General features: G+C 48.2%; 2 protein-coding genes across 4 annotated transcripts in view; one reads left to right on the plus strand and one right to left on the minus strand.

Annotated features, from left to right (window-relative positions):
* On the plus strand, positions 1-27,917 carry LOC135056971 (oocyte zinc finger protein XlCOF6.1-like). 3 transcript variants are annotated; one of them, XM_063962774.1, is made up of 4 exons: positions 1-289; positions 1,875-2,021; positions 5,828-6,019; positions 26,219-27,917. In XM_063962774.1, exon 4 carries the CDS (start codon positions 26,326-26,328, stop codon positions 27,634-27,636), a length of 1,311 nt encoding a protein of 436 aa, XP_063818844.1. In that variant the 5' UTR covers positions 1-289; positions 1,875-2,021; positions 5,828-6,019; positions 26,219-26,325; the 3' UTR covers positions 27,637-27,917. The 3 variants fall into 3 exon arrangements, with proteins under 3 accessions (XP_063818844.1, XP_063818845.1, XP_063818842.1); XM_063962775.1 differs by lacking the exon at positions 1-289 and adding an exon at positions 709-1,243; XM_063962772.1 differs by lacking the exons at positions 1-289; positions 1,875-2,021; positions 5,828-6,019 and adding exons at positions 6,476-6,568; positions 6,692-7,715.
* Positions 1-27,964, minus strand: part of LOC135056945 (uncharacterized) — a 904,883-nt gene that overhangs the window by 527,850 nt on the left and 349,069 nt on the right. The window lies entirely within an intron of this gene.

A 27,964-nucleotide genomic window follows, 5' to 3' on the forward strand; every position in this document is an offset into this window, starting at 1 on the left:
CTACACGTCCAGGGAACCTATTGCTGCTGCAGCTGCCGGACTGGTCTACAAGAAAATGGTCGCCAGCCTCCCGCACTGAGGACATGTATGGAATCATAACAGAGGGCGGTGCTGTGGCCGGGCTGTTGGAGGGGAGGGACCCAGTCGCCAGGAAACAGCCTCTGCCAATCACACCTTACTTCCGGCCAATGCGTTCCACCTTACTTCCGGCCTTTGTGTTCCACACGCAGGAAGCGAGTTTCCATCGATTGTTGCAGCCTCCCAGAGTCCCAGTGTCTGTCGTGATCAGGTAATGGCGTATTACTATACAGGGGGAGCAGCCTGTGGTGTCTTGTTATTATTCTTATACAGTGGGAGCGGCTTGTGGTGTCCTGTTATTATTATTATACAGGGGGAGCAGCCTGTGGTGTCCTGTTAGTATTGTTATACAGGGGGAGCAGCCTGTGGTATCCTGTTAGTATTGTTATACAGGGGGAGCAGCCTGTGGTGTCCTGTTAGTATTGTTATACAGGGGGAGCAGCCTGTGGTGTCCTGTTAGTATTGTTATACAGGGGGAGCAGCCTGTGGTATCCTGTTAGTATTGTTATATAGGGGGAGAAGACTGTGGTGTCCTGTTAGTATTATTATACAGGGGGAGCAGCCTGTGGTATCCTGTTAGTATTGTTATATAGGGGGAGAAGCCTGTGGGGTCCTGTTATTGTCATTATTATACAGGGGGAGCGACCTGTAGTGTCCTGTTACTATTCTTATACAGGAGGATCAGCCTGTAGTGTCCTGTTATTATTGTTATGCAGGGGGAGAAGCCTGTGGTGTTCTATTAGTATTATTATACAGGGGGAGAAGCCTGTGGTGTCCTGTTAGTATTATTATACACGGGGAGCAGCCTGTGGTTTCCTGATATTATTGTTATACAGGAGGAGCAGCCTGTGGTGTCCTGTTAATATTATACAGGGGTGAGCAGCCTGTGGTATCCTGTTAGTATTATTATACAGGGGGAGCGGCATGTGGTGTCCTGTACCTATTGCAGCAGAGTAATAATAACAGTAATGAGTGGTCACGCTCCGCTGTACACCCATATTTCCTACTTTAGTTCCCCTCTCCCCACATCTACACCCCGTCCGCTCTCCTGTGTACTCTCCACTGGTTATGAATCAAAGGGTCACCCTGTATAAGATGAACAGGTTGACCGCTATTGGTCGACATGTGGAAAAGACGGACGCGGGACAGGTCAACACGTAAAAAGGTCGGCATACATTAAAATGTGTTTGGTGTCATTTTCTCCGTAACATCACCAGGAACCCCAATTAGTGCACCGCGTCCCTTTGTATGGCTCGCTGCGCTTCCCAGGTTACTATTCCCAATCATAGTCCACGTGGATCGTAAAGTATGAAAAAGATAAAAATAAACTATAAAAATGTGAAGTCGACCTTTTCCTGTGTCAACCTTTTATCCCATGTCGATCATGTCCATGTCGACCAATAGTGGTGGACCTATGGACTGTCGCCCTACTATCCGGATCCCCTCTCCCCTCGCCTCCCCCCTATCTGTGTGAACTGAGTACAGTCACAAATCCTCTCAGGTTCTGGAAAAAATATAATACATAATCCCAACATCCCTAATTCATGTGTCTGTAACTGATTCCTGTGCAGCAACTGGCACCAAGTACGTGTCTGGGAGGAGCATTGGGGTAACATTATACAGTACAGCGCCTTGTGACTCTGAGGAGCCTTATGGGGCACAGGAACCTCTGACAGATGCTGACCAGGAATCTGTTGCTGGGGGGGGGGGGGTCTTACTGTTCACGGAGTGTCATGTATCTGTGTAACATGTGTTCTCTGCCATGTGTGTGTTTTATCTATTACATTTATTCCCAGACTCTCGAGCTGTGAGGAACCAGTCTTTATTACACGTCACACGTTAGGTATTCTCATCTATCACAAAGCATGGACACGGACGGGAGTCACAAGACTGAGAGGATAATAAATATCACCCTGGAGATCATCTACCTGCTGACTGGGGAGGTGAGGGGGTTTGGGATTGTCACAGTGACATCACTTATATCTATAGTAATAATATAGGGACATGACTGGGAAGGAGAGGGGATCTGGGAGTTTCACAGTGACATCACTTATATCTATAGTAATAATACAAGGACATGACTGGGGAGGTGAGGGGATCTGGGAGCGTCACTGTGACAGCACTAATATCTATAGTAATACAGGGACATGACTGGGGAGGTGAGGGGATCTGGGAGTGTCACAGTGACATCACTTATATCCAGTGATCGCGTTGAGCCAAAAAAAAAGTGGGTCCCAGGGACCCCTCACTTTTAAAAATTGGGGTCCTACCGGTCTTTTTCTGGGTCCCATTGGAATGAAGGTTCGTATTAATCTTAAACTTGTTTGGACACTACAAAAGTGTTGCAAGGTGGGGGGATAGGGTGACAATGCTGCTGGGCTGTGCAGCATGCAGGACACCCTGCACCAGAGGTGTAACTAGACATTCTGGTGCCCTTAGGCAGAAAGTGTATTGGTGTTCCACCTGCCAGGCTGGAAAGCATAGGTGGTGCGCGCCGAAGGCGCGTTGCAAAATTTTAGGGGCGTGGCTTCATGGGAATGGAACATGACCACATAATAGTGCCGCTTATACACATTGCACCAGGTAGAACCTCCTATGCATAATGCGCCAGATAGAGCATGTTATACACATTGCGCCAGGCACAGCACTTTTATTATACACATTGCGCCAGGCACAGCACGTTATTATACACATTGCGCCAGGCACAGCACGTTATTATACACATTGCGCCAGGCACAGCACGTTATTATACATATTGCGCCAGGCACAGCACGTTATTATACACATTGCGCCAGGCACAGCACGTTATTATACACATTGCCCCAGGCACAGCACGTTATTATACACCTTGAACCAGGCACAGCACGTTATTATACACCTTGAACCAGGCACAGCACGTTATTATACACATTGCACCAGGCACAGCACGTTATTATACACATTGCACTAGGCACAGCACGTTATTATACACATTGCGCCAGGCACAGCACGTTATTTTACACATTGCACCAGGCACAGCACGTTATTATACACATTGCGCCAGGCAGAGCACGATATAGACACACACATACTTATTATAAGTACACAAACATCGACACACATGTATACACATGTGTGTATATATACAGACACAAGCTGCCCATCCCTGTTACCGAGTTGCTGGGTGCTGAGAATGGCAGGGGATCCATGACGATAAGGTCACAACCTGGGAGTAGCTGCGGATTAAGGAATTAGCCGAGAACAGAGCGCGTTCCACTCCGCGTCTCCTGCTGCCTGCCCCCAGGTCCGAGCTCCATAGACACTGTGCCTGACATGCTGTCCTGCCCCCGCCGCCAGGTAATCACTGCTCCGTTCTGGGTGCCGCTCTCTCTGCTGTGTCGGGCCTACTGTGAGTGAGGGGAGGCGGCAGCAATGTCTATCAGTGACCTGGGGCAGAGGCGGATTTAGATCTCATGGGGCCCTAAGCAAGATACCAATTTGAGACCCCCTCCCACAAATAATCCATAGCACTGACAACCTGGGGGCCTAATTCAGACCTGATCGCTGCTGTGTGTTTTCGCACAGCAGTCGATCAGGTCTGAACTGCGCATGCACTTGTGCCGCAGTGCATGCCAGACAGCCGTCGGCTGTCTCAGCTCTGCGATTGCATCTGCCTGATTGACAGGCAGAGACGGGAGGGGGCGGTCCGGCGGCATGTGGCCGCCTTTTAGGGGGTGCGGCCCGGGCAGCACAGGCTTGTGCGAACCGATGGGGGGTGGGCTGCGGCGACAGCGTGATCAGAGAATTGCGTATGTCCCTGTGTCCAAAGGGCGGACCCTTCAGAGAGAGAGAGAGGAAAGAGTGGGGTGGGGAAGGCGGCACGTGCTACTACTGTACCTTAATCCAGAAGGTTCTTGAACTTTCTTTGTTCACGGCACCCTTAGTGTCTCAATTTTTCTTGCGGCACCCCTAAGTGTCAGCAGGACTACACTCTGAAAAGCAATGCTTTTCGGAGCTAGGTACATAGGGGTAAGACCGTAGTCCCCATATATAATAGGGACTGCGATCTGCAGCGCTAATTTGCCTTCTGCAGATTTCAGTGAAAACTTCTGCTTTAGGCTAAAAGCACATAGCATCAACTGATAAAATGATGCTTACCTGCCATCCTCCGGTTTCACCATGTCGCTTCTGACCGCTTCACAGCAGGACTCCATCACCTTCAGCAGAAGATGAGGAGGAAGGAAGAGGGCAGAAGTGGAAGAAAGGGGATGGCAGGAGAAATAGTGGTTTGTGAAGGGCACAGGGGAAAAGTGAGTGGTAAGAATAAATGATAAAAGGTGGGGGTACAGATATAAAAGGAGTAATGAGCAGAGAAGAAAATAGAGGGACATCTGGTTATATTCTCTTCTTTGCCCATTACTCCTTTTATAAGATACAAATATGGGCATGGGGCGACATGAATACATATATTGAGGACTGGATGGGCATGGTGATATGCATAATAATGTGGGGTGGGGCATATAAAAAAAACACTGGGGCTTAGGGGAGGCGGCCATGGTGACATACAGGCTGGGGATGACCTGATTTCACAAATACACTGGCATGAGGGGGGGACATGGTGGCACACACGTATACAGGCTCTTGATGGGGACATGGTGATACCCATTGGGGGGAGGAGTTCACATACAGGGTCCTGGGTGACAAACGCACAGACAAACACATGCAGGCACTCAGCACCAATCACGAGCTGTTGATTGGGCGGCGACCCGCATCATGTCACTCCCCCGCAGGAAACTACAGCGGTGATATTTGGAGACTGGGGAGGCGGAGCAGGCACCCAGCAGCTGTCACACTACATTCACTGTGCTGACAGTCTGCCGGGGCCTGCAATAATGCTATTTAAACTGTCAGTGGCCCGTATACGGGCCCGATGGGGGGCATCCCCCCTATCAATCGGCGGCAGCGCGCTCTCTCCATGTCCCCCACTGTGAGGTGTCATCAGTGGGAAGATGCAGCTGAGAGCCGACTCCGAGTAAGCAGCGGAGGGATTTTACAAGACCCTTGGGACCTGTCCGCCTCTGACCAGGGGAGACGGGGAGCTCACAGCAGCAATTGTAAGGAGACGGGGAGGCGGCTCCAACCATGCTCCACCCTCCCTGTCTATCACTGACCGGGGGGGGCGGGCTCACGGCAGCGCAGCACCTATTGTAAGGGGACGGGGAGGCGGCACCAACCATGCTCCACCCTCCCTGTCTATCAGTGACGGGGGGCGGGGAGCTCACGGCAGCGCAGCAGCACCAATTGGAAGGGGAAGCTGCAGGAGGATTATTACACTGGCTGATCGCGGTGTGCAGCGGTAATCACAGCGCGTCCTGTGGGACCCGCTGATTTTTGAAAACTGGGTCCCTTACTGCTTATAGCGCGTAAAATACGCGCTATAGCGAGTATTTGAGATCACTGTATATCTATAGTAATAATACAGGGACATGACTGGGGAAGTGAGGGGTTCTGGGAGTGTCACAGTGACATCACTTATATCTATAGTAATAATACAGGGACATGACTGGGGAGGTGAGGGGATCTGGATGTGTCACAGTGACATCACTTACATCTATATATTAATAATACAGGGACATGACTGGGGAGGTGAGGGGATCTGGGAGTGTCACAGTGACATCACATCTATAGTAATAATACAGGGACATGACTGGGACAGCGAGGAGATCTTGGAGTATATGTATTCACAGTTGGTGTCTTCCCCAATACACAGGATTACACAGTAGTGAGGAAGACATCCGTTGAGTTTGAGACACCCAGCAGCCGGCTCCGCGTATCAGGAGGACTGAGCAGGACCCAGAGCCCCATCACGGTGCCTCAACCTCACTCACTGATACATGAGAGACACAATGACCAGAAAATCCTGGAACTCACCAACAAGATCATTCAGCTGCTTACTGGAGAGGTGACTGCTGGGAATGGGGCATTATACAGTATCACCGGGGGACGTGTCTGGGTGATGACTGGAGAGGTGACTTCTGGGAATGGGACATTATACAGTAACACCAGGGGACGTGTCTGGGTGATGACTGGAGAGGTGACTGCTGGGAATGGGGCATTATACAGTAACACCAGGGGACGTGTCTTGGTGATGACCGTATCACTGTGTGTCAAGTTTATGTAAGGTGTCAGGATGTCACTGTCTATGTCTCCATGCAGGAGGGGGAGTATATAGAGGAACACAGGGGTCTGTACAAGGACGTGATGATGGAGAATCACCGGCCCCTCACATCACTGGGTAAGAGGAGACTGTCATGTATTGTACAGGGGAGAGCAGGTATGGGGGCCCCTATATACACGCATCATCTGATAATCACATATATACACTGTACTCAGTCACTGTGTGTCTCCTACAGATGGGCCCAGTAACAGAGATACCCCAGAGAGATGTCCCCGTCCTCTGTATTCCCAGGATTGTACAGAGGAGAATCACAGGACCCCACAGGAGGATCAGGTAGTTGGGAGGAATACGTACGATTTACATGCACCCTCTATAAGGTGTTGTGGTATTATACTGTTTCACCTAAATTTAATCTGACTGTATGCAAATGTCATTATAGTGTTTTTTGTTTTTTAGTTAGAACACCTGTTTGATATTAAAACAGAAGATACAGAGGGAGAAGAAGAGACATATGTGACTGATATGAAGGCAGAAGATATAGAGGAAGAAGAAGAGACGTATGTGACTGATATGAAGGCAGAAGATATAGAGGAAGAAGAAGAGACGTATGTGACTGATATGAAGGCAGACGATACAGAGGGAGAAGAAGAGACGTATGTGACTGATATGAAGGCAGAAGATATAGAGGGAGAAGAAGAGACGTATGTGACTGATATGAAGGCAGAAGATATAGAGGGAGAAGAAGAGATGTATGTGACTGATATGAAGGCAGAAGATATAGAGGGAGAAGATGAGACGTATGTGACTGATATAAAGGCAGAAGATATAAAGGGAGAAGAAGAGACGTATGTGACTGATATGAAGGCAGAAGATATAGAGGGAGAAGAAGAGACGTATGTGACTGATATGAAGGCAGAAGATATAGAGGGAGAAGAAGAGACGTATGTGACTGATATGAAGGCAGAAGATCTAGAGGGAGAAGAAGAGACGTATGTGACTGATATGAAGGCAGAAGATATAGAGGGAGAAGAAGAGACGTATGTGACTGATATGAAGGCAGAAGATATAGAGGGAGAAGATGAGACGTATGTGACTGATATAAAGGCAGAAGATATAAAGGGAGAAGAAGAGACGTATGTGACTGATATGAAGGCAGAAGATATAGAGGGAGAAGAAGAGACGTATGTGACTGATATGAAGGCAGAAGATATAGAGGGAGAAGAAGAGACGTATGTGACTGATATGAAGGCAGAAGATATAGAGGGAGAAGATGAGACGTATGTGACTGATATAAAGGCAGAAGATATAAAGGGAGAAGAAGAGACGTATGTGACTGATATGAAGGCAGAAGATATAGAGGGAGAAGAAGAGACGTATGTGACTGATATGAAGGCAGAAGATACAGAGGGAGAAGAAGAGACGTATGTGAGGGGTGATCAGCAGTGTAAGGAGGAGGAAATCCCTACAGATATCAGCACAGGTGAGTAATAAACACTTTTTTATTACGTCCTTGAGGATGTTGAGGACACTTAAAGAACCATGGGATATAGACGGATGCGCAGGAGACATGGGCACTTTAAGACTTTCAAAGGGGCGTGACCTGACTCCTCCCTCTATATTGCTCCCCAGACTCAGTTTAGAAAATGTGCCCGCAGAATACACAGACACTCGGGGGAGCTCTTAGAGTTTCTCTGAAAAGACTTAATGTTAGGTTTTTTATTTTGGGGAGATCTGCTGGCTACAGACTCCCTGCTTCGTGGGCAAGAGGGGAGAGCAGTCTAGACCCACTTCTATTGAGTTTCAGGGCTCTCCTGCTGCTGACAGCTCCTGAGGGGAGAAGAACGCCGGGCGCTCCTGGATGCTCCCTCCCACAGCCTGCCGCCCCCCCTCTTCTAGCCAGAAGACAGGTGAGTATTGAGGAAAAGACATCTTCTCTTCATGGAAAAGACGGCATATAAAAGGTACGCGCAGCGTGATTGCACAGTGCAATCTGTACACACCGCTGGGTGGTGCAGGGTGCTGGGGGGGGGGGGGGAGCTAATTTGGCCCTCTATAAAGCTGGTATGAGTAGGTACAGTGCCCAGGCACTGTACAGAACCCCCGCCAGGATAAATAATTAAATAATTAGCAAGACCGAAGCGTGCCATTATGGGGGCGGAGCTTCGTCCCCACAGCTCACTTGGCGCCATTTCCTCCTCCAAGCAGCACCGCTGGTCCTTCCTCAAAGCAGCAAGTACCAAGGGGTCTATTACAGAAGCGGGGGGAGGCACAGTGCTTATTATTACTAATAATCCATATTTATATAGCGCTGCAGCTCTGTTACGCTTCAGGGTGTTGTCAGACCTGCACAATTTGGCGCTGGGGTGTGAGCTGGCTATCTCCCTTTGTGTTCCTGACAGGCTTTGTGTTTGTGGGATGTCTTTCTAGAGGACGACATGTCTGAGGCAGAGTTCTCCTCACCAGGGGATAACTTATTGGGGACACCTCCTGTGTTGGGGGTCCCGTCATCGGCACAGCCGACTGCTGACTGGGTTTCTACCTTAAATGCTTTGAATGCAAATGTCGCCCTTTTAAGTCAACAATTTGCTCAGTCTGAATCCAAGATCCAGGTATGGCAGAGATCTATGGAGGATGCTATATTGCACCAGGACCCTACGGGGTCTCTCAAACGTAATATTGACCAGTTAGTTGACACTGACACCGACACGGACTCTGAAACCGATGTCGACTATGGAGATTCTAGGTTAGATCCTAAATTGGCAAAGAGTATTCAGTATATGATTGTGGCAGTTAAAGATGTTTTGCACATTACTGAGGATCCTTTTACACCTGAAACCAGGGTCCTCATTTACGGGGAGAAGAAACGCTCGGTAACATTTCCCCCCTGTTTTGAACTGAATTGGAATATGGAATACCCCTGATAAGAAATTCTTGATCCCTAAAAGAATTCCTGTGGCGTACCCTTTTCCCGCTACTGATAGGGAAAAATGGGAGACACCCCCCACGGTTGACAAAGCCCTGGCGCGCTTGTCTAAACAGGTGGCCCTCCCTGCGGCTCAGTCAACGACCCTTAAGGAGCCGGCTGACCGTAAGCAGGAGGCTACTTTGAAAGCTATTTTTGCTACCACGGGGACGCAGCTCAGACCTCTGTTTGCGTCTGCGTGGGTGAGTAGCGTTATTGAAAAGTGGGCAGACGGGTTGCCTTCGGGTTTGGATACTCTTGATAAGGATACCATCCATATGACGCTGGGTTATATCAGAGATGCAGCTGCGTACTTGAAAGAGGCTGCTAGGAATGGAACATTATACAGTAACACCAGGGGAGCAACAAAAGAAACCGCACCATTATAACATGCAGTCCTTTCGGCCCAACAAATATAAAAAAGGCAGAGAAAATTCCTTTCTTGCCCACAGAGGAAGGGGGAAGAGGGCACCCGCCTCCTCGGGTTCCCAGGAGCAGAAGTCCTCCCCGGCTTCTGCAAAATCCACAGCATGACGCCGGGTCTCCTCTACAAGAGACCGCTCCGGTGGGGGCACGTCTGAAGCTGTTCAGTCAGGTTTGGGTTCACTCAGACCTAGTGTGTTCAAAATTGTGTCCCAAGGGTACAAACTGGAGTTTCAAGACGCCCCCCCTCGACGTTTTTTCAAATCAACCGTACAAGCTTCGCACCCAGACAGGGATCTGGTCTGTGGGGCGATACAAAAGTTATGTCAAAATCAGGTTGTTGTAACGGTTCCCCCAGAACAGCAAGGGGAGGGCTTTTATTCCAGCCTGTTTGTAGTACCAAAACCAGACGGTTCGGTGAGACCGATCCTCAACCTGAAATCTCTCAATTTATTCCTAAGGAAATTCAAATTCAAAATGGAGTCCCTCAGAGCATTGATCTACAGTCTAGAGGAGGGGGAGTTCATGGTCTCATTACACATAAAGGATGCATACCTTCCTGGCCCCATCTATCCCCCTCATCACAGTTACGTGAGATTTGCTGTTCAGGATACTCACTACCAATTTCAGACGTTGCCGTTTGGCCTGTCCACGGCTCCGAGGATTTTCACCAAGGTAATGGTGGAAATGATGGTTCTCCTCCGCAAGCAAGGAGTTACAGTTATCCCGTACTTGGACGATCTCCTGATAAAGGCGAGGTCCAAGGACAAATTGATACAGGACATTGCACTGTCCCTGTCTATTCTGCAATGACACGGCTGGCTTTTAAACTTGCCGAAGTCACAGTTAATCCCGACAACACGGTTGACGTTTTTGGGCATGATTTTGGACACGGTCCAGCAGAGAGTGTTTCTCCCTTTGGAGAAGGTTCTGGAACTTCAAAGTTTGGTAAAACTCATACTGAAACCAAAAACAGTCTCCATTCATCAATGCATTCGATTGCTGGGGAAAGTGGTTGCAGCATACGAGGCCCTCCAGTTCGGAAGGTTCCATGCCAGGGTGTTTCAGTGGGACCTGTTGGACAAGTGGTCGGGGTCCCACCTTCATATGCACAGGAGAATAGTTCTATCTCCCAACACCAGAATCTCACTCCTGTGGTGGCTCCACAGCTCTCACCTCTTAGCGGGACGCAGGTTCGGGATACAGGACTGGATCCTAGTGACCACGGATGCAAGTCTCCGAGGTTGGGGGGCAGTCACTCAGGGGGTGACCTTCCAAGGAAGATGGTCAGGTCCAGAAACTCATCTTCACATAAACGTTCTGGAACTGAGAGCCATTTACAACGGCCTTCTACAAGCAGATCATCTTCTTCAAAACCTGCCAGTACTGATCCAGTCGGACAATGTCACGGCAGTAGCATACATAAACCGCCAAGGCGGCACAAAAAGCAGAGCAGCAATGGCGGAAGCCACAAAGATTCTTCGCTGGCTGGAGAAGCATGTAAGCGCTCTGTCAGCAATGTTCATTCCAGGAGTGGACAACTGGGAAGCAGACTTCCTCAGCAGACACAACCTAAATCCAGGAGAGTGGAGTCTTCACACTGGTGACAAGTCTCTGGGGGGTTCCCCATATAGACATGATGGCTTCTCACATCAACAAGAAAATTCTGAAGTATTGTTCCAGGTCCAGGGACCCTCAGGCGGCGGCAGTGGACGTACTGACGACACCTTGGGTGTTTCCGTCGGTATACATATTCCCTCCACTTCCTCTCATTCCAAGGGTTCTGAGAATTTTGAGAAGAACAAAGGTTCCAGCGCTCCTTGTAGTTCCAGACTGGCCAAGGAGAATTTGGTACCCAGATCTTCAGACATTACTGATAGAAGATCCCTGGCCTATTCCTCTTCGCGAGGACCTGCTACGACAGGGGCCGTTCGTCTATCAAGACTTACAGCGGCTACGTTTGATGGCATGGCGGTTGAACGCCAGATTTTAGCCCGAAAGGGTATTCCCAATGAAGTCATCCGTACTCTTATCCTTGCTAGGAAGGGTGTGACGTCGAAACACTATCACCGTATCTGGAGGAAATATATTTCCTGGTGCGAGTCCAAGAAAGCTCCAGTGGAGAAATTTGGCCTTGGACGTTTTCTCCATTTTCTACAGAATGGAGTGGATGCGGGCCTTAAATTAGGCTCCATAAAGGTGCAGATTTTTGCGTTGTCAGTTTTCTTTCAGGAACAATTGGCCTCACTTCCTGAGGTGCAGACCTTTGTGAAAGGGGTCCTGCACATCCAACCTCCCTTTGTGCCCACTGTGGCACCTTGGGACCTTAATGTGGTTTTAGCATTCCTTAAATCACATTGGTTTGAACCTTTACGTAAAGTGGAGTTGAAATTCCTCACGTGGAAGGTTGTCATATTGTTAGCTTTAGCATCCGCAAGAGCCCTTATTTGATTTTTCATGAAGATAGAGCAGAATTGAGGACTAGACAACAATTTCTGCCAAAGGTGGTTTCCTCCTTTCATATAAATCAGCCTATTGTGGTACCAGTGGCTACTGGTGCTTTGGCTGAGGAAAAGGATCTTTTTTTTTTTTAATCAAGTAATATTTTTATTAGGTTTTGTGATATTTATACAGTACATAAAACATACAACAACAGTAAAACTAACTGTAACAATTGCCATCAATAAAGATATATATATTGAATTCAATGTGCAGTGTGTGTGTCAAATATATTCACTGAGAGTTCCAAGGTAAATGATATCTGTAAAAAAAGAAGGCCTAGGTGTCCAATACCGGTCCCCCCAGCCTTGTGTTGCAGCAGCGATCCCACTTCACTGTAAATTGAGAGGCGGAACCCCTTATCTTATACATATGTCTCTCATGTTGGATTACAGAATTTACTAATGCCCTCCACTGCTCCACCCTAGGCATGTCAGCCGAGAACCAAACCCTAGCAATGACAACCCTCGCCAACGTAGTGAGACACAGGACATATTTGTACATCACGACAGAGTGTGTTTCCTCAAGGTCCAAGCCAAACAGGCATAGGCCAGGGTCTAATGCAGGGAGGGATGGAGCAGTCAAGGTTATGTCACACCACACCCTACGCCAGAAAAGGGAAACCACAGGGCAATCCCATAGCAAGTGCCAGAATCAGGCATCGGCCTCCCGGCATCTGGGGCAGCAAGAGTTATCCCTAAGACCAGCCCTTTGCATAGTGACAGGAGTTCGATACACCCTGTGCAGAATAGAAAAAAAGACTTGCTTATATCTTATATATGGCGTAGTATATTTAATGGAGCCTAGAATCCGGATCCACTGCTCCTGGGACAGAGGTCCCAAATCTGTCTCCCATTTAATACGAAGAGTATTCAAATGATCAGGGCCATATCTAGTATTCAAAACAGTATATATGACAGATATTTTTCCCCTTCGACTAAGAGAAGTGCGCAACGATTTAACAGGTGAATCTACAATTGGAGGTGGGCCATGAGGGAACTGGGCCTGCACTGCATGTCTAAGCTGAAAATACCGTAATAAGGCAGTGTTGGGCATATCAAATTCGATTTTCAATTGCTGAAAAGACTTGAGCACTCCATCGCAGTACAGTTGATTCAAAAATATTACACCCTTAGTTATCCAAATATTATCTGAAGATATCTTGTATAACTCAGAATACGTACTATTAAACCATAGCGGAGTACAGGCATCCTGCCCCCCCCCCGCCCAATCATAGAGAGTGTGCGCATAGCGCCAGATTAGCAAGGCTTGACGTAACAAGGGAGGTATACCAGAAGCCGAATGGCCAGAGAGAAGCAGTTGAAGAGGAGAAAAGGAGAAAACAGGAGAGCACCCCGCCCGCTCAGCCAGAAAACCCCCCATTGTTGGATCCAAGGAATCCCCTGTCCACCCACTCAAATGGGACAATTGTGCCGCTACGTAATATAATCTTAGATTAGGAAGACTCGCACCCCCCGAAAGTTGTGACCTACACAGCGTCTTAATGGAGACTCTTGCTGGTTTATTACCCCATATAAATGAGGACAGAACGCCCTCAATAACAGTGAAAACTTTTTTTGGGAGGTAGACCGGAGAGTTGTGCAGGGCATATAGGAACTTTGGTTTCATCACCATTTTAAATAAATTAACCCGACCTAGGACAGACAGTGGTAGTTTTCTCCAGCTATGAGCTTTCTCTTTAAATGTTATCAGAATGGGGTCAATGTTTTGGGCCACATAACTGTGTGCCATAGGCGTGATCCAGATACCCAAGTATTTGAACCGCAGTGTCCATTGTAAGGGGTGCACCCCCTGGGTATTCTCAGGGAGAAGACCAGACAAGGGAAAAATATGTGACTTATCCCAGTTGATTAGTAGACCAGAAAAAACTCCAAAATCCTCCACCACCTGCAATACAGCCTGCAAGGAGTCCTCCGAGTCCTGTAAGAAAAGGAGCATATCGTCTGCGTACAGGGCCACAATATCCACTTGGCCCCCAACCTTAACACCCCTAATCCTGCCATCAGATCGTAGCAAGCCAGCCAACGGCTCCACGGCTATTGCGAATGCCACTGAGTCGAATGCTTTGGCCGCATCAAGAGACACCACCACCGCATCCAACTCCACCAGATCTCGCCTCTGCAAATGACAAAACAGTCTACGCAAATTTTGGGCAGTGGACTTACCTGGCATAAATCCTGTCTGGTCCGGGTGAATGATTGTTGTAATAACTAAATTCAATCTAGATGCCAAGATCTTTGCCAGTATCTTGACATCCGTGCTGAGAAGGGAAATGGGTCTTTCCCTGGTTTTAATAAGACAATGATATTAGCCTCGGCCATAGAGCGTGGGAGATTCCCGCCCTCTAATAATAAGTCAAATAATTGTAAAAGATAGGGGGCAAAAAATTTGCTAAATTTCCTATAGACTTCACCCGGAAGGCCATCACAACCCGGTGCCTTAGACGCCGGAAGAGACAGGATCGCAGCCTCCACCTCCTCCAAAGTAATTGGTGCATCCAAGGCCCCAGAATCTGCCTGGGACAAACAGGGCAAATCCAGCCGAGCCAGATAATCCCTCAGCTGTTCACTGGAGTAAGTGGCCCGGGACGTATACAACGAGGAATAATAACTACGAAATGTCTCAGTCACCGCCGAGCCAGAGTAACACATTTGGCCATCAGAATTCCACACACATGGAATCATAGTTCTAGTAGATTCAGACCGAGCCAGAAAAGCCAAGTAGCTACCATTCATCTCCGCCCGAAAATAGTGTTCATGTCCTGCAAAAAGGAGTCTACGCCTGGATTTCTCGAATAAGCAATCGGACCACTCTCCCTGCGCGTCTCGCCACAACAGTTCATCAGAACGTAAACGGGTAGCCATATATTGGGATTCCAATTGCTGACATTGGGCCTCCAATCGCATTTCCTCCTTTTTACTAGAGAATTTAACCTCGGATATCCGTTTTATAAAGGAGCCCCGCATGAACACTTTGAAAGCGTCATGTTTGAGCACCAGATCATCATAAGGTAGATTGTCAACCTGGAACCCCTCCCAGGCAGCAATCAGATCCGCACCCTCCCCTAATAAGGTTAACCAAAAGGGATTACGTTTCCACATTTTTGCACCGCGCTCCCAACCAACACTAACCATAAGTGATACAGGAGAGTGGTCCGATATACCCTTAGGGAGATAGTCCACCGCCAACACATCAGGGGACAGGTCAGGAGAAATCAGATCAATGCGAGAGAAGGCATGATAGGTAGTGGAGTGGCATGAGAACAGACTAGCCGTGGGGTTGCGACTCCTCCATATATCCACCAGCCCCAGCTCCCCCACCAATCGTGCAAACGGAGTAGGGGATACCGAAGGAGAGGGAGAAGTAACCGACTCCCTCCATCTGTCCAGGGCACGATCCATAACATTGTTAAAATCTCCCAAGCATATTACAGGGGTAGCGGGGGACTGGGCAAGGAATCGGGCAGCATGACGGAGAACCTCATTGTTATACGGCGGGGGGACATAGACAGCTAAAATAAGGAACAGTCTACGATTAATATGGACGCGCAGAAAAACGTACCTGCCATATTGATCTGCTTCACAGAGGTCTAAGTGAAATTGTATAGATTTTCTAATTAGTACAGAGACACCCCTAGCATTACCGAAGAAAGTGGAGTGGTACACATGACTAATCCAGGGTTTCTTGAGCGCCATCACCCTACCTCCAAACAAATGGGTTTCAGAGAGACAGATTATGTCTGCCTGGTATTTTTTAACCTGAGTCAAGACCAACGATCTTTTAATCTTTTCGTTCAATCCCCTGACGTTCCAGCTGAGCAGACGGAGCCCCTCAGAAACAACAGACATAAAAAGTATGTAAGAAAAGGGTGCTAGGATATAAAAGAGAGACAGACATCAGAGTCCGGCGGTGCCGAGCCGCAAAGCAGTGTAGGCTGCGGATAAGGACAGCCAGTCCCCCCATGTCTCTGGAAACAGGGGAAATCAAAGCAATATCATTCACAATAACGCAGTATAGCAGAACACACACATAAGTAAAAATTGATGGCATGAAAAAAAAAAAACTAACCCCCCCTCCCCCCACACCCACCCTGTATCACCTTGCGAACATAAGGTATACCTGGATCCCATAACTCCCACCAAAGTAACTAAACTAAGGGATAGGGGCCTAACCAAGAACCCAAAGAAATGCACTATCTTCGGCATAAACTCTCCACAGAGTACCAATAGAAGTAGTACCCTAACCCTGAAAAAAAAAACATATCTAGCAGCATACCCCAGCATACAGAAAGAAAAAAAGGGGGAAAAAAACAAAAAAAAACAAAGACTAGTATCGACACTGACATTAGGCTGCCCAGCATTGCCCCATTAGAACATTGCATATACACCCACAGCATGACTAGCATAATAGGAATTTGAAACAGTTAGGCTTAGCCAGCAATAAGAGAGTAATAAACCAACAAGTGTATAATAACACATCAACGAGGAGGACGAGGCTGTCGTTCCAACCATGCGACAGCATCTTGCGGAGTGGAAAAAAAATGAGTGGTGTTATCGAACACCACCCTCAGCCTGGCCGGAAACAGCATAGAGTACTGTATATTACGGTCACTGAGTTGACGTTTGATATGCAGAAACTGTGATCTACTCTTTTGCACCTCCAGGGCAAAATCAGGGAAGACGGATATATTATGTCCATCCAGTTGGATAGGGCCCTGTGTCTTGGCCAGGCGGAGTATAGCGTCACGGTCCTTAAAATGTAGGAAACTAGCAATAAATGTTCTAGCCGGAGCCCCGGGCGGTGGCGGTCTAGGCGGGAGCCTGTGCGCTCGTTCCACCGCGAATTGAGAGGTAAATGCTTCCTTGCCAAATAATTTAACAAACCAATTTTCCAGAAAGGATTCCGGGGAGGTGCCCTCTGCTCTCTCAGGGAGCCCAACAAACCGAACGTTGTTGCGCCGTAGCCTCCCCTCGATATCGGACATTTTAGCCTGCATAGATATCACCTGGTATCACTACGTCCACCTCCCCTCTCCTACAAGCCCTTCACTGGCTTCCCTTCCCTTTCAGAAACCAATTCAAACTTCTCACACTCACTGACAAAGCCCTCACCCACTCCTCTCCCATTTACATCTCTGACCTAATCTCCCTTTACTCTCCCACCCGTCCTCTTCGCTCTGCTAATGCACGCCGGCTCTCCTGTCTTCTGATTACTTCCTCCCACTCCTATCTCCAAGATTTTTCACGTGCAGCTCCCTTCCTCTGGAATTCTTTACCTCTCCCCCTCAGACTCTCCACCTCTCTACAAAACTTCAAACGGGCTCTTAAGACCCATTTCTTTACCAAACCCAGCCAAATCTCATCCTAACCCTCTGTTCCACGCTCTCTGTGTACCCCATCTGTGTCACCCCTGTCTGTCTACCCCTCCCCTTAGACTTTAAGCTCTCACGAGTAGGGCCCTCTTCCCTCATGTGCTTATCCTTTTTCTTACTTTAATAATCCTCAACTGCCCAAATCAACCAGTTTTTTGGCCACAAGGAACTTCTCTGTCATTTACTGGTGTAGTTATGCTTAGTTACCCTGTACTTGTCCTAAATTGTCATCAACTGTAAGTCACTGTTTTCCTGTTTTGATTATGTGCATATGTACTCTGTAATTGGGCGCTGCGGAACCCTTGTGGCGCCATATAAATAAAGGATGATAATAATAATAATAATAACCTTCTGATGTCTTCCTATTTCTGATGTTGCCTGTCTGTGCCCTGCACCATTCCCCTACCCTGTCCTGCTGCCTCGCCGCTCTGTGCCCTGCACCATTCCCCTACCCTGTCCTGCTGCCTCGCCACTCTGTGCCCTGCACCATTCCATTACCCTGTCCTACTGCCTCGCCGCTCTGTGCCCTGCACCATTCCCCTACCCTGTCCTGCTGTCTCCCTGCTCTGTGCCCTGCACCATTCCCCTACCCTGTCCTGCTGCCTCCCCGCTCTGTGCCCTGCACCATTCCCCTACCCGGTCCTGCTGCCTCGCCACTCTGTGCCCTGCACCATTCCCCTCCCCTGTCCTGCTGCCTCGCCGCTCTGTGCCCTGCACCATTCCCCTACCCTGTCCTGCTGTCTCCCTGCTCTGTGCCCTGCACCATTCCCCTACCCTGTCCTTCTGCCTCCCCGCTCTGTGCCCTGCACCATTCCCCTACCCTGTCCTGCTGCCTCCCCCGCTCTGTGCCCTGCACCATTCCCCTAACGTGTCCTTCTGCCTCCCCGCTCTGTGTCCTGCACCATTCCCCTACCCTGTCCTGCTGCCTCCCCCGCTCTGTGTCCTGCACCATTCACCTACCCTGTCCTGCTGCCTCGCCGCTCTGTGCCCTGCACCATTCCCCTACCGTGTCCTGCTGCCTCCCCGCTCTGTGCCCTGCGCCATTCCCCTACCGTGTCCTGCTGCCTCCCCCACTCTGTGCCCTGCACCATTCCCCTACCGTGTCCTGCTGCCTCCCTGCTCTGTGCCCTGCACCATTCCCCTACCCTGTCCTGCTGCCTCCCCCGCTCTGTGCCCTGCACCATCCCCCTACCCTGTCCTGCTGCCTCCCCCGCTCTCTGCTCTGCACCATTCCCTTACCCTGTCCTGCTGCCTCCCCCGCTCTGTGCCCTGCATCATTCCCCTACCCTGTCCTGCTGCCTCCCCTGCTCTGTTCCCTGCACCTTTCCCCTACCGTGTCCTGCTGCCTCCCCCACTCTGTGCCCTGCACTATTTCCCTACCCTGTCCTGCTGCCTTCCCCGCTCTCTGCCCTGCACCATTCCCCTATCCTGTTCTGCTGCCTCTCCCGCTCTGTGCCCTGCACCATTCCCCTACCCTGTCCTGCTGCCTCCCCCGCTCTGTGCCCTGCACCATTCCCCTACCCTGTCCTGCTGCCTCACCCGCTCTGTGCCCTGCACACATATACTGTATTTCTACAGCGGGGTACACTGGGATTCCACAGGGAATAGATTGGGGTTTAGAGTTGGATCTTGATCCGAGGCACCACAGCCTAAAGCTTTGACTGTTCCCAGGATGCACTGCACCGTCTCCTCTATAACCCCGCCTCCAGGCACTGGAGCTGTTTTTAAGTTGGTGCCTGCAGTGCAGGTAACGCAGCCCTGACAAGAGCTTTTTTGAAGAAGACTTCAAGGGTCACAGCACTGTAAAGTCATTCTGACATTCTGTGCTGTGGCTCCATCACCTCCCCACGCAGCGCTGCATACTCCCGTGGCCTGGTTCCCGGGTACTTGCAGCGGAGGCGCTCCGGTCTTCAGGCGTACACACCGCTGAACGCTCTTCTGGATCGCCTGGCTGCACATCAGGGAGGAGGTAAGAGGGTCCCCCAGGTGGGACCCGCCAGTAAATTGCGATTCGGTCGCGGTCTTAGGAGATGGACCACGATGCTTGCGTGGACACTGTGGCCATGCAGGGACCCCCACTATATCCACCAGGACATGGGGCACAGGTCGGATTTACTAAAATCCATTTGCTATAGGCTCCATAGTACCCGATGGTGAGGACCAGCATAGGGGATAAGGCGTTGACCTGTAGCCCCTCCCCCAGCTCCGGGCGCCATCTACTGCTGGTGTTCCCGCCCTGGAGCTGCATCTCTCTCCCTCACTCCCTGCCAGCGTTTGGATGCCATTTTCACTAGCTGCGCTGATCTTTGGAACTGCAGGGCACTGTCTCCTCTGTAAAGCCGTCTGTCTCATCAGCGCTGTGCATTTACAGACACTTAAGTATTCTACATGTAATTTTAGACTGTGTTAGTTAAGAACAAGTGTACTGCAATCTGAATATTTAGTACAAGTATTCTGTGATATACATCCAGTATCTACTGTGCATTGTTATATCTATAGTCATATATCTATATATGTAGTATTACTAGTCCAGTGCAGTTTATTGTTTATCTGTAATAACTTTTGCATTGTACCTGTGACTGAGTGTGCCTGTAGCTGCCGTGTGGATTTCATTCTCGTGTATCACACCTATTGCTATTACTATATTCTATACCCTAGGGGGCTAAGTGCGTCAGGGTTTTCATATAACAAATAGTTCTACACAGCATATACTATTTAGTATTTTTTACTGTGATTTCAGTCACCTCATACCACTTAAATCCTCTGACATAATTCAGGGAGTTATTTGCAGGTATTGTGTTTGTCTGGCTATATTGTACTGTTACGATCTAAGGCTACATTCCCTATAATGTCTGCCGCACAGGGCGGGAAATCCGCAGATGCTCCTCCATCATGCAGTGCTTGCACCAAGGATTTACCTGAGGGGGAAGGTTTAGCTGATGGTTCAGGCACTGAGTTCCATACACCTCCCAGTCAACCTGCAGCACCTATGGCCAATCAGGAACCGCCTTGGGCAGCGTTCCTAAGTATGCTGAATACGCTTGTGACACGTCTTACGCCATCTGTGGGACCTCCTGTGCCATTGCAGCCACATATTTTCCCTGTAGTTAATCCGTCTTGGGCGGATACCCTGCCTGTCTATTTACAGCAATTAAATCAATGTTTGGTTAGACAAAAGTCTACCCCACGTCCCTCTGGGGCCAAGGGGTCATCTAAGCGGGCCATTACTTCCTCACAATCCAAAAATATTTCGGATCATTCTAATAATGATGGGGACTATACTGATCCATCAGACACTGATACAGTCGCTTCTGATGAGGAGTCTACAACCCAGGTTGATGTTTCTGATCTAGTGAGTGGAGGCTATTAAGCTGATTCTCCAAATAGATGATGAGCTTGAGCCAACTACTGCGTCTAAGAAACCTGACAAGTTCAAATGTCAGAAGGTTACTAAAGTAGTTTTACCACATTCTAACCATTTAATTGACATACGTCAGGAACCCTGGTCATCTCCAGGTAAAGAAATTCTCCCTGTCTAAGAAGATGCTAGCTTGTTATCCTATCCCTGCGGAGCTGAGTAACAAGTGAGAAACTCCACCGCCGGTGGACTCCCATGTCGCCCGTCTTGTGGTGTCATCTACTCCGCCGGTCACCACCGTCACCTCACTGAGGGAACCGATGGATAAGCGTGTGGAGGGATGCCTAACATCTATTTACTCCCTGACAGGTGCTGTACATAGACCCACTATAGCAACCTCCTGGGCAGTGAAAGGAATTAAAGCATGGGTTCAGGCAATTGAGGATGAGCTACCTACCTATGGATTTTTCTGACACCGCCAGACAATACCTGTCTTACATTACCACAGCCTCCTACTTTATTCAGGAGGCGGCCTCTGAGGCAGGTGTAATGGCCGCCAAAGCCTGTACTACTTCTATACTCATTCGACTGCATTTTGTGGTTGACGTCTTGGAAGGTGGACCTGGACTCGAAAAAGACCTTGGAATTACTCCCTTTTAAGGGAGACATCCTATTTGGGGAGGATCTGAACAAGAGTGTCACTGACTTGGCGTCTGCCAAGACTGCGTTTCTTTCATGTACTAATCCTTCTGCTCCGAAGGCTAAGAGTACCACTTTTCGTTCCTTTCGACTTACAGGAAAATTGAAAGGTCAGGCATACCCGAGGCAGGATTGTGCTTCCAAAACAACTAAGCCTAAACCGAAACAATCCTAGGCCGCCTGTCAGCCTGCTTCCAAGCAAGATAAGCCTGTTGCATGTTCCTTCGGACGCTTGGGTGCAGGAAGTTGTCTCTCACGGGTAGGCAATCTCTTTCCAGAGACATCCCCCTCACCAGTTCTGCTCAACGGTAATCCCTTCGGATCCGTTAAAAGCGCAAGCTCTACACTTGGTTGTGCAATCCCTCCTGGACACACGAGTAGTAGTGCTGGTACCTCTGTCCCAGAGAGGCAGGGGATACTATTCGACCCCGTTTCTAGTTCCGAAGCCAAATGGGTCCTTCCGGCCTATTCTCAACCTCAAATCATTGAACAAATTTTGTGAGAGTGTCCAAATTCCATATGGAAACTCTGAGCTCTATTGTACTGGCCATGGAACCCGGAGACTATATGGCAGGCCTCGCCAACCTGTGGCTCTCCAGCTGTTGTAAAACTACACATCCCAGCAGGCCCTGACAAAGTTTTAGCTTTCCCAAATAGAAAAGCAGTAGCAGAGCATCATGATACTTGAAGTTTCACAACAGCTGGAGAACCGTAGGTTGGCCAAGCCTGCTATATGGTATTCCTGGACATACAGAATGCTTATCTCCACATACCTATTGCCATTTCGCATCTGCAATATCTGTGGTTTGCTATTGGCAACCTACATTACCATTTCCAGGTTCTGCCATTTGGACTGACCACGGCTCCTCGGATCTTCACCAAGGTAATGGCCATGATGACGGCCCATGTCCGTCGTGAGGAAATCAGAATCCTGTTGTGTCTGGATGAATTGCTGATCCGGAGCAAACTCCCAAGATGTTCTCCTCAGTCATCTGGAACTGATGGTACAATTCCTCCAAGACCACGGGTGGCTCATCAACTGGAAAAAGTTCTCACTGGTCCCTGCTCGGAGCATGGTGCACCAGGGGTCACTGCTGGACACACACAGTCAAAGATTGTTTCTGTCTCCAGAGAAAGTCCTGAAACTTAAGGACAGGATCAGATACTTCCTCTCTCGCCCAGGAGTGTCGATACACTCGGCGATGCAAGTACTAGGCCTCATGGTGTCAGCTTTCTACATGGTGGAGTACACTCAATTTCATTCCCGCCCTCTGCAAATGTTAATCCTCTCCAAGTGGGATGGCCGGCCTCAGTGGATCAGGTCTCAAATGATTTCCTTGACTCCGGATGTCTATCTGTCACTGAACTGGTGGCTACAGGACCAACAGTTGATCAGGGGCCGTCCCTTCTGGATCTCCAACTGAGTCCTTCTGACAAAGGACGCCAGTCTGAGAGGTTGGGGCGCAGTGTTGGAGCAACACTCTCTCCGGGGTCGGTGGACCAGGGTGGAATCTCTCCTCCCAATAAACATTCTGGAATTGCGGGCAGTGCTCAATGCTTTGACACTTGCCCTGCCTCTAGTACGGAACAGGCCTGTTCAAGTACAATCAGACAACGGCACCACGGTGGCGTATATAAATCATCAAGGCGGCACTCGAAGCTGCATGGCAATGCTGGAAGTGTCAAAAATTCTCAATTCGGCGGAACGCCATCTGCCAGCAATGTCGGCAGTGTTCATTCCCGGGGTCCTCAACTGGGAAGCGGATTTCCTCAGTCGTCAAGACGTTCACTCTGGAGAGTGGAGTCTTCATCCGGAAGCCTTTCAACTCCTAGTGGACAAATGGGGCTTACCAGATGTAGACCTGATTGCATCTCGACACAATCATAATGTTCCGGTCTTCAGATCAAGTACAAGGGATCCTCAAGCAGAGTTCATGGACGCACTGGCAATTCCATAGAACTTTCGGCTGCCCTACATGTACCCTTCGGTGTCACTCCTGCCCAGGGTACTACGGAAGTTCAAGCAAGAAAGTGGAATACTACCTCTAGTTGCTCCAGCGTGGCCGAGACAGCATTGGTTCTCAGACCTGCAGGGTCCTCTTCTACTTCCTCAATGCCCAGACCTGCTTGTTCAGTGCCCTTGTGTCTACCCAGACCTGGCCAGACTGGCTTTGACAGCGTGGCTCTTGAAGCTTCACTCCTGATGGTCAAAAGATTCTCTGAGGCGGTTATCCAAACTATGCTATGGGCCCACAAACCTGCTTCTGCACGGATTTATTATAGAGTCTGGAATTCTTACTTCACCTGGTGTGCTGCTAAGAATTACGATGCTTACAAGTTTAGTACTCCCAGAATTCTGGCGTTTTGCAACAAGGCCTGGAATTAGGACTTCGTCTGGCGTCCCTTAAGGTTCACATATCTGCCTGGTCAGTGTGGTATCAGAGAAAAATTGTGTCTATACCTGACGTTCATACATTCACTCAGAGTGTATTACAGATTCAACCTCCCTATGTCCCTCCTGTGGCTCCATAGGATCTGTCTGTTGTCCTGAACGCCCTGCAAGAGTCTCCATTTGAACCTCTTGAGACAGTGACCTTAAATGGATCAACTGCCAAGGTCCTGTTGTACTGGCTATTGCCTCTGCTAGAAGGGTATTGGACTTAGGAGCGTTGTGCTGTCGTCCACCCTTTCTGATATTTAATCGTGACCAGGCAGTTTTTAGAACTCGCCCAGGTTATTTGCCTAAGGCGGTGTCTTCTTTTCACCTTAACCAAGAGATTGTGGTTCTGGCTTCAACTCTTCTGGATTGTCCTCCAAAGAAAGGTCTTTGGATGTGGTACGGGCTCTCCGTATCTACATGGATAGGACTACCTCTATCAGGAGGTCCGATACCTTGTTTGTACTTTTTAGTTTTCACAAACGTGGCTGGCCTGCAAATAAGCAAACCGTGGCCAGATGGATTACAATGGTGATTGCACAAGCCTATGCACAGACTGGACTCCCAGCTCCTGCTGCTATCAAAGCCCTTTCTACTCAGCGTTGGACCTTCTTGGACGGCCCACCGTGGTGCGTCCGCTGAACAATTGTGCAAGGTGGCTCCGTGGTCCTCAGTGAACACGTTAATTAGGTTTTATGCCTTTGATACTTCCGCCTCCCAGGATGCTTCCTTTGGACACCGGGTTCTTGTGCCTGCTACATTGCGTCCCCTCCCATGAGGAACTGCTTTATGACATACCCAATGCATTCCCTGTGGAATCCCAGTGTACCCCGCTGCAGAAAAGGAGATTTATGGTAGACTTACCATGGTTAAATCTCTTTCTGTGATGTACACTGGGTTCCACAGGGTGCCCACCCTAATGCACTTAGCTTCTTTGGGTTTGTAGGGCTTTAGCCGTTAGAACCACATTCTCACGACAGGAGAAGGGACTATGTGACTAACATCTACCGTCTCTTTTACCTGCTACTGCATTGGACTGGTTAAACAAAACTGAGCTCCAGTGCTTGGAGGCGGGATTATGGAGAAGGCGGTGCAGTGCATCCTGGGAACAGTCAAAGCTTTAGCCTGTTGGTGCCTCGGATCAAGATCCAACTCTACAGCCCAATGTATTCCCTGTGGAACCCAGTGTACCTCGCAGAAAGAGATTTAACCATGGTAAGTCTACCATAAATCTCCTTATATAACCACTTGGAGCACTTTGTGTAGTGTGGATGCAGTTGTTGGTAATTAGCACACAAGTGTCCCGTGTTTATGAGTGAGGCGGTCTGGATGGATATTGTGGTTCAGCAACGTCACTGGCTGATGAGGCTTCCTGCTCTGTGATGCTGGCTAGGGAATGTTAACCAGCAAAGTCTGCATTATGGGGGATATCCATTGGTGATGTGCTATCTGCATGTCCCTGTGGCAGGGGCTATGACATGTGCTGATAATGAGGTTGTGATATTATAAGCCAGTGTTGTATCTGTTCCGTGAGTGTATTTATTTGTTGTTTGTGCATTTGTAATGTGGTCAAAGGTGTTTTTTTTTAAGGATGCGCTACTTTTGTGTAAAAAAAAAAAAACTGGATGATAGCGCGATTAATAACTGGTGGTCTTCAATTAAAGCCCTTTTTTTCCAGGAGAAAATGTTGCGTTATCGGGTGATCACCCATGGGTTCAGGGTTAATCCTATGTGTTGTCAAGGCTCTGTGGGCTATATCGTTGATTATGTGTAGCATAATCCCCGATAAGCGCTGTGTATCTGACTACGTGATTTCCCCGGGGGATTATTTAAGTGGTAAAGTACCACGGTAATTGAATAGCACCTAAAGTTTGCAGGTTTAAATTAATTCGCTAAACCTCTTTGTTAATAATAGTAAGATGGTGGTGTAGTGGTTAGCATTGCTGTCTCACAGCACTGAAGTCATGAGTTCAATTCCTGAACTGTGTGGAGTTTGTTTGTGTTTACACAATTACTCCAAAAATCATACTGGTAGGTTAATTGGCTTCTGTTAACAAATTGTCCCTAGTGTGTACGTGTGGTAGGGAATGTAGAGTGTAAGCTCCCCTGGTGGGCCTGATGTGAATGTCTAAATATTCTCTGTACAGTGTAATATGTGTGCGCTATATAAAGATCTGTAAATAATAATAATAATACAGCTATTTTATCTCCAGTAGATGGCGGCACAAGCAGGAATGCCTTGGAGGGAGATCTCTTCTTGTCTGCAGATACTAAAACAGAAGATAACATCACACAGGATTCTCCAGGAGACAGCGCTGTTATGCTAAATATACATCCAGTACCTCACAGCGCAGATATATCATCCAATCCCTCTAATCGCGAGGACTGTTCTGCTGATAACTCAGTTTTTGTTACACATAGTGCAGCTCATACACCTGATAATATATTTCCCTGTTCCGAGTGTGGGAAATGTTTCACACGGAAATCACATCTTATTAGACATCAGAGAAGTCACACAGGTGAGAAGCCATTTCCATGCTCTGAGTGTGGGAAATATTTTAAACAGAAATCAAATCTTGTTACACATCAGAGAAGTCACACAGGTGAAAAGCCATTTCCATGCTCTGAGTGTGGGAAATGTTTTACACAGAAATCAGATCTTGTTAGACATCAGAGAAGTCACACAGGTGAAAAGCCATTTCCATGCTCTGAGTGTGGGAAATGTTTTACACTGAAATCAGAGCTGGTTAGACATCAGAGACGTCACACAGGTGAGAAGCCATTTCCATGCTCTGAGTGTGGGAAATGTTTTACACAGAAATCACATCTTGTTTCACATCAAAGAAGTCACAGAGGTGAGAAGCCATTTTCATGCTCTGAGTGTGGGAAATATTTTAAACAGAAATCAGATCTTGTTAGACATCAAAGAAGTCACACAGGTGAAAAGCCATTTCCATGCTCTGAGTGTGGGAAATGTTTTACACTGAAATCAGAGCTGGTTAGACATCAGAGACGTCACACAGGTGAGAAGCCATTTCCATGCTCTGAGTGTGGGAAATGTTTTACACAGAAATCACATCTTGTTTCACATCAAAGAAGTCACAGAGGTGAGAAGCCATTTTCATGCTCTGAGTGTGGGAAATATTTTAAACAGAAATCAGATCTTGTTAGACATCAAAGAAGTCACACAGGTGAAAAGCCATTTCCATGCTCTGAGTGTGGGAAATGTTTTACACTGAAATCAGAGCTGGTTAGACATCAGAGACGTCACACAGGTGAGAAGCCATTTCCATGCTCTGAGTGTGGGAAATGTTTTACACAGAAATCACATCTTGTTTCACATCAAAGAAGTCACACAGGTGAGAAGCCATTTTCATGCTCTGAGTGTGGGAAATATTTTAAACAGAAATCAGAGCTGGTTAGACATCAGAGACGTCACACAGGTGAGAATCCATTTCCATGCTCTGAGTGTGGGAAATGTTTTACACTTAAATCATATCTTGTTACACATCAGAGAAGTCACACAGGTGAGAAGCCATTTCCATGCTCTGAGTGTGGGAAATGTTTTACACGTAAATCACATCTTGTTACGCATCAGATTTCACACAGGAGAAGCATTACTATCAGTTGATACAGGGTTGAAGCAACACTCCTGTCACACACCATTTTAACACTTTATGTTATCCTTCCACAGATAACTGGAATGTGTGTCATTAATATAAGATGACTAGATCACTCCTGCAAAACTTTTAGTCATTTCTCCTATAGATTTTTCTATATAATATATCCTATATATGTAATTTAGTCTAGATGTTGCCAGCACTCTCCACAGTAATACCAGACCACATAACTGTTATGTATGGGTTACATTGTATGGATTTCAGTCACACAGATAAACGATAAAACACATTATCATCTTGTAAAAACATTTTATTCTGGAAACGTATGGGTAGAATCCA

Source organism: Pseudophryne corroboree, chromosome 3, assembly GCF_028390025.1.
Source record: "Pseudophryne corroboree isolate aPseCor3 chromosome 3, aPseCor3.hap2, whole genome shotgun sequence".
In the NCBI taxonomy this organism is placed as follows: domain Eukaryota; kingdom Metazoa; phylum Chordata; class Amphibia; order Anura; family Myobatrachidae; genus Pseudophryne; species Pseudophryne corroboree.

Excerpts from the sequence above, each read along its gene's own strand:
- LOC135056971 (XM_063962772.1), top strand. The coding sequence starts at position 6,758 with ATGAAGGCAGAAGATATAGAGGAAGAAGAAGAGACGTATGTGACTGAT. Across the intron at positions 7,716-26,218 it reads CCCTACAGATATCAGCACAG|TAGATGGCGGCACAAGCAGG; the intron begins GTGAGTAATAAA and ends TTTTATCTCCAG.